At 37.0% G+C, this 12,195-nt stretch overlaps 1 protein-coding gene across 1 annotated transcript in view; it reads left to right on the forward strand.

Moving 5' to 3' along the window:
• Positions 1-7,938, forward strand: part of LOC129773097 (skin secretory protein xP2-like) — a 32,298-nt gene extending 24,360 nt beyond the window's left edge. Inside the window, exon 3 of the mRNA XM_055776649.1 lies at positions 7,132-7,938. Within this exon, the coding sequence (XP_055632624.1) occupies positions 7,132-7,938 (807 nt within the window). The remainder of the gene's footprint in view (positions 1-7,131) is intronic.
• The last annotated feature ends 4,257 nt before the right edge of the window (positions 7,939-12,195 follow it).

The raw sequence follows: 12,195 nt of genomic DNA on the forward strand, positions 1-12,195 counted from the left end.
ATGTTTGTATGTTTGTATGTTTGTATGTTTGTATGTTTGTATGTTTGTATGTTTGTATGTTTGTATGTTTGTATGTTTGTATGTTTGTATGTTTGTATGTTTGTATGTTTGTATGTTTGTATGTTTGTATGTTTGTATGTTTGTATGTTTGTATGTTTGTATGTTTGTATGTTTGTATGTTTGTATGTTTGTATGTTTGTATGTTTGTATGTTTGTATGTTTGTATGTTTGTATGTTTGTATGTTTGTATGTTTGTATGTTTGTATGTTTGTATGTTTGTATGTTTGTATGTTTGTATGTTTGTATGTTTGTATGTTTGTATGTTTGTATGTTTGTATGTTTGTATGTTTGTATGTTTGTATGTTTGTATGTTTGTATGTTTGTATGTTTGTATGTTTGTATGTTTGTATGTTTGTATGTTTGTATGTTTGTATGTTTGTATGTTTGTATGTTTGTATGTTTGTATGTTTGTATGTTTGTATGTTTGTATGTTTGTATGTTTGTATGTTTGTATGTTTGTATGTTTGTATGTTTGTATGTTTGTATGTTTGTATGTTTGTATGTTTGTATGTTTGTATGTTTGTATGTTTGTATGTTTGTATGTTTGTATGTTTGTATGTTTGTATGTTTGTATGTTTGTATGTTTGTATGTTTGTATGTTTGTATGTTTGTATGTTTGTATGTTTGTATGTTTGTAACGTGTTTGTAGCGCTGACCCACATTAAAAGAAATTGAAATTTGACATTGAATTTGACATTTCTTACTGGATCGGAAAGATGTTTGCATCAATTCAAAGGGACTATTTCTACGCTTCTATCGCAATTAATAAAGTGTTATGTTTCATTAAATAAACAATTGAAAAACTGTAAAATGTTTAGCCTTGGGGAAATCGGCATTGCAAATACATGATAGTATGGGGACTTTTGTGCTCATCGCAATGTGTTCCCGAACACAGACTTCAAATCCATGGAGCGTGGGGAAATTGGCACTGCAAGTACATACAGGTCGGAGGTATTTTTGTCCCGACTGAAGTGTGTTTCCCCAACACAGATGTCTGGGGAAATTTGCTTTGCAAATAAATTCAAACTGCGAGTACTTTTGTACTCACTTGCCTTTGTGCAAACTAGAATATGTTTCTTTAACACGGTCTCCTAAACTTAGGAACCTGGGAAAATCGTGCAGACACTAGAGGCGAATGAACTTTCAGGTTTAAATCCTCTATAGTATAAAAAGTAGCCCGGCTTGTTGATTCATGCAAGCCGGGGTACTTCTGCACCCGCATGTTTTTTTTTCACTCCAAGAAATGTTTTCCTAACACGGATTACAAAAGCGGGTACGAACACAACGCGTTCGGCTCGATTATTCAAGATTGCATTGAAAAACATGCCTTCATATCTTCTGCTCACTGATTTTCTACGCATACCATTTGATGATTAGGCAAAATGTTGATAACCATTTGCTGCGACAACGCCTATTGGTTAAACAATATGCGTTCGGCTTACATGTCAAAATCGAAACTGAGTGTCTGAAGTTCATTAAATCAAGCAAGTTCGCGGTTCGAGGAGTACGTACACTTGAGAGATGTAAACTTCAGAAGGAAACGTAAAATAAAATAATCGTTTGATAATTTTTTTTTATCTGTATTATAGTGACTTTCAACTCATTTGGCTGGTTCATCACTTTTACTTCCATTTTTGGAAGAATGTCGGGAGTGAGAATTTAACTCGTGAACTTTAGCGTGAGAGGCATGGATGTTACCAATACGCCAGATCGCCTCCACATCGTTTGATAATTTTTCCGTTCACATATTTTGTCCTGGGCATCATATCAAACGTAAAATGACTGTCTATAACTTTACTTGTAACGAAGAACATAATCTATCACAGTGCATGAATTGACCTTACATGGCATTATGTAATCTTTTTACTCACAAAGCAAATATATTGAATTCAAGTGAATTCGGAAATTGTTTCATTTAATCAAAAATTTAATCAATACAAACAAATGATTGCTAAGCTAAGGTAGTCCCACGTCAACCTTGCGGTTATATCATAGATAAAACCCACCGATTTTTTTTTTACTTATTTTATTCATCAATAATACTTATGAATTCTGAAATGGTCTTATAGCAACTAGACAGCTGAAATTATCATATTTAAGCACAATAAATAATCAAAAAAGTTTATGGGTCTGGCACGGACGGGATCTTGACATAGGACTGTGATTGTGTGTAGTAATTGCATTTAAATTGAGTTTTTCATTGTTCAAAATCTGTTTTTTTTTCATTCTTGATACCTTAAATGGAAAAACCGTTTCCTGTATGTACAGGGTGGGCCATATAAAGTGGAAGCATCTGGCAACCCCATAACTTTTGACAGAGATGTCACATTAACAAATGTCATACCGCGTTGGAAGCGTCATTTCAGTACAATTTTAACCATGGAACAATACACACCTAAACAACGCGCTGAAATTGTTCAGCTGTACATTCAAAATAACTTCTCAATTGTGGCTTTTGGCAAAAAATCATAATGTCTGATGCGGCGCATTTCAACTTGAATGGAGGAGTGAATAAACAAAATTGTCGGTTTTATGCTACTGAAAACCCTCAATTCTTCGAAACGCAACCTCTCTACGACCAAAAAGTTACTGTGTGGTGTGGCATTTATGCCGATAAAGTCATGGGCCCGTACTTCTTTGAAAACGAAAATGGAGCAACGGTAACCGTGAATGGGGAGCGTTATCGGACAATGATAACCGATTTTTTATTGCCATTTGTTCGTTAAAATGAATTGGACAATTACTGGTTCCAACAGGACGGCGCTACATGCCATACAGCGGCTGCCACGACCAAATTATTGCGCGAAATGTTCCCCGGAAGATTAATATCGAAAAACGGCGATTATGACTGGCCACCGAGAACACCTGATTTGACGCCTCCTGACTTTTTTTTATGGGGATATTTAAAATCCAAGGTATACACTGGTAAACCAAGGACCCTAGCTGCGCTGAAAGACAATATCCGAAAGAAATTGCTGCCATATCGGCGGAAGCATTGGGCAAAGTGATGGAAAATGCCGAAAAAAGGGCACATTTTGCGGTCAAGGCCAGAGGCGGTCATTTACGAGATATCATAATCAAAAAGTAGTTAGAACAAATCTCCTTGGACCAAAATAAATGAATTTCAAAAAAAAATGCTCGCACCTTCCTCTTTACCCCGTCCATAAGGTACTGTACAACGTCAGGTTGTAGTTTTTTTTGAACAGAAATCCATTTTCTCTTGAAGTCCGCCTCCGATTTGACAACTTTTGGGTTCTTCCGGAGGGCCTGCTTCATAATCGCCCAATATTTCTCTATTGGGCGAAGCTCCGGCGCGTTGGGCGGGTTCATTTCCTTTGGCACGAAGGTGACCCCGTTGGCTTCGTACCACTCCAACACGTCCTTTGAATAGTGGCACGAAGCGAGATCCGGCCAGAAGATGGTCGGGCCCTCGTGCTGCTTCAATAGTGGTAGTAAGCGCTTCTGTAGGCACTCCTTAAGGTAAACCTGCCCGTTTACCGTGCCGGTCATCACGAAGGGGGCGCTCCGCTTTCCGCAAGAGCAGATCGCTTGATACACCATGTACTTTTTGGCAAACTTGGATAGTTTCTGCTTGCGAATCGCCTCCGGAACGCTGAATTTGTCCTCTGCGGATAAGAACAACAGGCCCGGCAGCTGACGAAAGTCCGCTTTGACGTAGGTTTCGTCGTCCATTACCAGGCAATGCGGCTTCGTCAGCATTTCGGTGTACAGCTTCTGAGCTCGCGTCTTCCCCACCATGTTTTGTCTTTCGTCGCGGTTAGGAGCCTTCTGAACCTTGTATGTACGCAGGCCCTCCCGCTGCTTGGTCCGCTGGACGAATGAACTTGACAAATTCAGCTTATTGGCGACATCCCGGACCGAACTTCTCGGATCACGTCTAAACTGCTTAACTACGCGCTTGTGATCTTTTTCACTGACGGAGCATCCATTTTTACCGTTCTTCACCTTCCGGTCGATGGTTAGGTTCTCGAAGTATCGTTTTAGTACTCTGCTGACCGTGGATTGGACGATTCCCAGCATCTTACCGATGTCCCGATGTGACAACTCCGGATTCTCGAAATGAGTGCACAGGATTAATTCACGACGCTCTTTTTCGTTCGACGACATTTTTCCAAATTTACGAAAAATTCACAGTGAAGCATGGCCAACGTGATCTATACACTCTCATCTGATTATAAGCGAAAGCTGAAGATATAATTCCTAAAAATTAAATTGCTACAGCGTTTTTTCCGTGATGCAATTTGATGTGACACACCCTTTAATCTGATTTACTTGGGTATACCCTTTCGATCTTCTAAATTAGCAGCCATTTAAATTCATTTATTGCTTTTTCACATAACCAAACAACATACTCGATATTATGACATCCTGGACCACAATTATACAAATTGTTAGTAGTGAGACCTACACGATGAAAACATGAATTGAGCACAAATTGATTGGACAACATGGAGAATAATTCATTTTACGCATCAACTCACATTATGAGCTCCCGAATTTAGGCAAAAAGATTGCTCGTTGCGTCGGGGAGGAAGCGAGTGGATAGTGCAATCGAAAGAAAACATACCCAATTAAACCGTCAAATTGTTAACTTTTTTTACTATATTCACTGTTCATGTTTCAAGCAAAAAAAAAAAAATCTGGATAAATTTCCTGTCTAATGATATATAACACCACTATGTCGCAACAACCATTTTGAGTAATATGCGTTTGAAAACTCTTAATAAATCGTTACATTTTTCGTAGAGTGACCCCCTATATAGAAATCAAATGCCGTTCAAGATTTTCTCATCACTTGCAAAAAATGTGTTCGAAAATCGACGCTGTCAATGTTGAATGGCGTGGCAATATTGTCAAATTCGCGCCGCCGACTAGATTTGACTCGATCTAATTTCATAAAGTACAATTGAGATCCGTTCACTACACGATTCGATTATCTGACTCGATCGGATTCATTTTTATTTTACAATCTTACAGATTGTGTTTTACTACTTTTTCAAGTGAAAATAATTACGACCAATATTATATCCATGTTAATATATCCATGTTAATGTTAGTTTTAAACGCCCGCAAAATGTTAAAAGGCACACTTTGTAGAGCTTTCTGATCTAACCGACTTCGGTTTCTTCTGTCCAAAATGAGCTGTACAATCCACCAAATCGATAATAATTACAAAACAAAACCTTCCGCTATGCCCATCAACAAAGAACAAAAAAGAAGCTTTCCCCAAGTCACGAAGTCAGAAGATAAACTTCTCCCTCGACCACGTCCGACAGCAGGTTGTGTGATGTTGCAGTATGCCTTAAATTGTTCCTCACCTATCAGCGCCCGACCGTAAAAACGTTGCAACTCTGAACCTGATGATAGCATGGATGGCGGCGACCTTACCCTTGTTAGTGACGAAAATAGATCGTTTATTCGCATACCACTGATGTGTGGGTATATTTTTTATTGTGGTTATTTCCCCATTAGGTACGAGCCAGGATTGCACCTGGATCCTCGAATGAGCCGCAACGTATGCGAAAAAGTTATAAGTTAGGTAGTTTAATCATGCAATCGATGACCTTCGAAGTTTCCTATCGCAGCTCTGATGCATGAGCCAGGATTCTATTTGCTTTGCTGGGAAAGCTACAGTAGTGGAGCCATTACAACTTACACCATTTCGGTACGAAAAAATGCAGCGACTTGCAAGTTGAACCAACCATCATGTTTGCTTAACAGGATTGATTTGAAAAGAATCGATAAATCGAAATATGATATGTATAATTTTACAGATACAACAGGCAGCTTGTTTTGCAAGTTACATCAGTTGGATGGCACCATTCCGAAGCTTGTTGACCGATTTGCACGTCTAACTCGTAAACCCATCAATTCAGTTTTGAACAGGGGTAGCATTTCCATCGAGAGATGGTATCAATAGGACAACGTTTCCATCGAAAATGCAAAAAAAAACTAATGTTGATAGATTATTGCTTCAACCCGAAACAACGAAGGGTAAGTAAACTATTGAAAATAAGACATCGTATGTTAATTTAAAAAAACACACACACATAGAATATTACCGAACATTCGATATTCTCCATTCATTTGGAATGAAAAAAAGTTCACAGATCACGAGTTTATTTAGCTAACCACAAAACAGCAAACTAAAAACAATGTATTGCAACTGTTGCAGTAATTAACGGACGGTGTTTTTCCTCTAATTGATACAAGAGCTCGATTATAAAACGCATCTACCAATTTTATATACAGAATTTATTATCGCCGATAATAGAAACGATTTTCTCTCGAATTGGTTTCGTGAAGCAGCGAACATGTGTAAACGACCTTCAGTGAAATCTTATTGCGGCACCAAAAAAAAAATTGATACAGTTACGAACAGAAACTAAGAGAAACATATATAAAGCTGCTGAGGCCAATCGAAAAGTATCATTCACTTGTGATCATCTCACCCCGTTAGTTACCTACCGTTCGGAAAATCACTGGAGCGCAGTTCAATCAACGGTTGCATCGAAGATGAAGGTAAAAAAACATCAATATAACATCAAAACCATCATATTGATCCATACATTTTTGCAGGCGTTCGTAGTGCTGTCGGTGGCTTTGGCCATTGCGTCCTGTGCGGCAGGCGATGAGTCCTCCAAGAAGCAAAAACGTGGTCTTTGGGAGTTGGGAAATGACATGCACGGACTCGAATACGGTCACCACTATGGTCATCACGAGGTCAAACATCTGACCACGACAATCACCAAGAAGATTCCGGTCCCGTACCCGGTTGAGGTCGAGAAGCACGTTCCAGTTCATGTGGACCGGCCAGTTCCATACCCGGTGAAGGTTCCAGTTCATGTGGATCGTCCGTACCCGGTTGAAGTGAAGGTTCCATACCCAGTGCATGTTGAGAAAAAGGTTCATGTCAATCGGCCATATCCGGTGGAGGTCAAAGTGCCGTACCCAGTGCATGTTGAGAAGAAGGTTCCAGTTCACGTTCCATACCCAGTCGAAGTGAAGGTTCCGTATCCAGTCGAAAAGAAAGTTTACATCGAAAAGAAGGTTCCAGTGCACGTCGATCGTCCAGTTCCATACCCAGTAGAAGTGAAGGTTCCATACCCAGTGCATGTCGAGAAGAAGGTCCCATATCCAGTGTACGTCGAGAAGAAGGTTCATGTCGATCGTCCATACCCAGTTCACGTTGATCGTCCTTACCCAGTCGAAGTTAAGGTTCCATATCCAGTTGAGAAGAAAGTCTACGTCGAAAAGAAAGTTCCAGTTCATGTTCCCTATCCAGTAGAGGTTGAGAAGAAAGTACCAGTGCACGTTGATCGTCCAGTTCCATATCCAGTTGAAGTCGAAAAGAAGGTCCATGTCGATCGCCCATATCCAGTCGAGGTGAAAGTACCATACCCAGTTCACGTTGATCGTCCATATCCAGTGGAAGTCGAGAAGAAGGTTCCTGTGCACGTTGACCGTCCCGTTCCGTACCCAGTTGAAGTGGAGAAACACGTTCCAGTCCATGTCGATCGTCCAGTTCCTTACCCAGTGGAGAAAAAGGTCCCAGTTTACGTCGAAAACCGTGTCCCAGTTCACGTTGACCGCCCAGTTCCATACCCAGTCGAGGTGGAGAAGCGTGTTCCAGTTCATGTGGATCGCCCGGTTCCATACCCGGTGAAGGTTCCAGTGCATGTTGACAGACCAGTTTACGTTGAAAAGCGAGTCCCTGTAGATCGCCCAGTACATGTTCCCTATCCAGTCGAAGTTCCAGTTGTCCAGAAGGAATACGTCGAAGTGCCCCAACCGTACGCAGATCATGATGAGAAACCCGCTCCAGTTCATGGCAATGGACACCAGAAACATTGGTGAATGATGCGTTGTTGATTGATTGTTAAATAAATTTGTAAATTCAGGGATTTTTTTTTTGTTATCAATCCTTTATGAGAAAAATGATAGTTTGGCTATTTTCACAGCCTTTTTCAATATTCGTTAATTTTGAACCGTTGCACCACTTTCCGATCTTTTGCCAGTAAATTTAAGCGAACTTTCCAATTGGAAAATTGAATTGCAGAAATAGTTTATTTTCTTTTTTTTTTACTGTCGACTTCAGAGATACCCTCAGTGTTTATATCATTTTTGAAAAGCAAATGCTTTTAAATATATTTTTTTTTCTATTTTTGAAATATATTTCTCCCATAACACGATTATTATCTCATTATTTCTTGCATGAAATTTTGATAAACATATGCACTCATATTTGAACATCTGACAGATTTTCTATTTTTTACAACAAATGAAAAAAGTAAAATGGGTCTCAATTGTCTACTTTTAGGAGGAAACTTTGAAAAAGTTTTAATAATTTAATAATTAATGATTGAACAGATCACATTTTTCAATATGATTTTTGGGACGCTGAGACTTTTCACATAACGTATTCAAAAAGAGTTTTGAGCAAACCCTGTTTTTTTGTAGTGCCGTTATTTTTTATTGCGCGATATCAATGCATTAAACTAATAGACCCTTGATGAAATACCGAATATCTTGCATCACATCATGGGCACTTAGCTAGGCAACCGCTCCATTTTATTTCGTCATCTCAACTTTTTTTTAAGTTCTTTATTTTTGAGACTTTCAGTCTCCTGAGCTGATTCGTCTCAATCATTTCTTCATCTCGTGAATCGAGCATCGTGAATCGTTTTGTCATACTTCTCCTGTTCTTTTCAGGGTTGGCAACTATTGGGTTTTTCAATAAGGGCGCTACAAAAGTTTTTTTTTTTAAATAAAACTTAAACGGGTTTGGATATCAATGAAATTCTTTATTCATGCGGAAGTACAATTGATGACATTATGTATGGAACTCGATTTCTTTTGCATGGCTACCACGCACAGTGGTCCCTCAGAAATTCTAGGTGGCATTATATTAGGGTGGTCCGAAGAATAATTTTTTGCACTTTTTCCCAAAAATAACTTTTTTCGAAAATTTTTGAACTACTGAATCGATTTTGATGATCGACATATCAAATTAACCCTTTCACTACGAAAGTGTGGTCCGCCGGAGTGCTATTGCTGAACGGAGCACTGCGCATACAAAAGTTTTTTTTTTTAAATAAAACTTAAACGGGTTTGGATATCAATGAAATTCTTTATTCATGCGGAAGTACAATTGATGACATTATGTATGGAACTCGATTTCTTTTGCATGGCTACCACGCACAGTGGTCCCTCAGAAATTCTAGGTGGCATTATATTAGGGTGGTCCGAAGAATAATTTTTTGCACTTTTTCCCAAAAATAACTTTTTTCGAAAATTTTTGAACTACTGAATCGATTTTGATGATCGACATATCAAATTAACCCTTTCACTACGAAAGTGTGGTCCGCCGGAGTGCTATTGCTGAACGGAGCACTGCGCCGAAAAGTATGCATATCGCGCTGGTGTGATCGATGTGCGGTATTACCCTGATGTCGTCTATAGACGACGCTCGTAGCGAAAGGGTTAAAGGCAATTAGTTGATATTTTTTAGAAAAATATAACATATTCAAAAAATTTGGATTTTATTTTCGTAATTATTGATTGTATTTATTTTTTGTTGTTCTCGTGGCTTTGGACGATTTTTATATATTTTTTCTTGAAAGCTGAGCTTTTTTAGCATAACATGCTCAAAAATCAGAGATATGTTTTTTTTCGATTTTAAGTTATGATTTTTCAAAGTCAACCAATGGCCGAAAAATCATTTTTTGCCTTTTCTTCCAAAAATAACTTTTCCTTAAATTCATAACTTGTGACCTACTGGACCGATTCAGATAATCGACATATAAAATTGAAGCTAGTCTTTTTTTGAAAAAAATATTAGACTTGCAAAAAGAATGGATTCTGGTGGAATAGATCTAGTCCAGTTGCATAGGAATATTTAACGAGGACTGGAAACATGTTAAATTTTAAAAATCATAACTCTAAAACGAAAAGAGACACACCTTTGATTTTTTGACATGTTATGTAAGAAAAAAAAAGTATAAATAAAATATAGTGCCCTCTATCTTTTACCGAGAAAATTATGAAATACTAATACAATCAATAATTACAGAAACGAAACTCCAAATTTTTCGTGAGTGTAATTTTTTTTCAAAGAAGACGAGATTATTGGCTACAATTTGTATATCGATCGTCTTATTCGGTTCAGTTGTTCAAAAGTTTTTTTTTTTTTTTGAAAAAAGTTTCTTGGGAAAAGGGGAAAAAATTGTTTTTTTAACCACCGATTAACTTTTGAAAATTCATAACTTAAAAACGAAAAAAGTCACATCTCTGATTTTCGGATATGTTATGTTAAAAAAATCTCAGCTTTCAAGAAAAAATATAAAAAAATATAGCGCCCTCTAGTCCGAAGCCATAAAAACAACAAAAAACAAATACAATCAATAATAACGAAAACAAAATTTTTGGCAAGCGTAATATTTTTTATAGAAAGACTATGTAATCGACTTTAATTTAATACATCGATCATCTGAATCGGTCCTTTATGGATTTGAAAAAAACGTTTTTAGGAAAAAGGCGAAAAAATGTAGTTTTCGGGTCACCCTAAAATAGAAATGGGCACCCTGATGAAAAAATAAAAAGAACGGGCCAGTGAACAAATATACCACTTTTCACGAAAATTTGAGAACCACTATATCGGTTTCACATGGAATGGATGTAGTATAGCCATTTGTTATGTCAGTTGTTTGTACTGTACCAAACTTTCGAAAGATTGTACGCATCTTAAATGTTCTCTCATGCCTTTATACATCAAACTCGCGCTTATTCATATTTCGTAACACAACATAGCTTCATGGGTTAATTTTATATAACAGCTATTTGATTATTGCCGAACATTTCCTCACTCTACAGTTGTTGTATTTTTTTGTAGAACACAGGTGACCCAAAAGCAACATGCATCGAATTGCGATTCGTTCCCGTTAGTCGGTCAATACAAGGAAACGTTCTCATAATATCGAATTTCATAGAACCATAAAAATGCACTCTTTCATTTTCCTCATCGACAAAGCCTTTGCCAGCGCGCCTGAGTAAGTGTATCAGTAATTGTATTCACTTCTCTAACAATATGATTGGCTGAATAATATATGGGTGTTGCAATTTTCTCTGATTAACTAATATCGATTGATAATTCTAGTATAAAACCGCGTGGCACTCAACGTGTCAAGAAGCTTTTTCTTGTTCAATTATTATATATTTTTTCTTGAAAGCTGAGCTTTTTTAGCATAACATGCTCAAAAATCAGAGATATGTTTTTTTTCGATTTTAAGTTATGATTTTTCAAAGTCAACCAATGGCCGAAAAATCATTTTTTGCCTTTTCTTCCAAAAATAACTTTTCCTTAAATTCATAACTTGTGACCTACTGGACCGATTCAGATAATCGACATATAAAATTGAAGCTAGTCTTTTTTTGAAAAAAATATTAGACTTGCAAAAAGAATGGATTCTGGTGGAATAGATCTAGTCCAGTTGCATAGGAATATTTAACGAGGACTGGAAACATGTTAAATTTTAAAAATCATAACTCTAAAACGAAAAGAGACACACCTTTGATTTTTTGACATGTTATGTAAGAAAAAAAAAGTATAAATAAAATATAGTGCCCTCTATCTTTTACCGAGAAAATTATGAAATACTAATACAATCAATAATTACAGAAACGAAGCTCCAAATTTTTCGTGAGTGTAATTTTTTTTCAAAGAAGACGAGATTATTGGCTACAATTTGTATATCGATCGTCTTATTCGGTTCAGTTGTTCAAAAGTTTTTTTTTTTTTTGAAAAAAGTTTCTTGGGAAAAGGGGAAAAAATTGTTTTTTTAACCACCGATTAACTTTTGAAAATTCATAACTTAAAAACGAAAAAAGTCACATCTCTGATTTTCGGATATGTTATGTTAAAAAAATCTCAGCTTTCAAGAAAAAATATAAAAAAATATAGCGCCCTCTAGTCCGAAGCCATAAAAACAACAAAAAACAAATACAGTCAATAATAACGAAAACAAAATTTTTGGCAAGCGTAATATTTTTTATAGAAAGACTATGTAATCGACTTTAATTTAATACATCGATCATCTGAATCGGTCCTTTATGGAT

This window comes from Toxorhynchites rutilus, chromosome 3 (assembly GCF_029784135.1).
Source record: "Toxorhynchites rutilus septentrionalis strain SRP chromosome 3, ASM2978413v1, whole genome shotgun sequence".
NCBI lineage: Eukaryota > Metazoa > Arthropoda > Insecta > Diptera > Culicidae > Toxorhynchites > Toxorhynchites rutilus.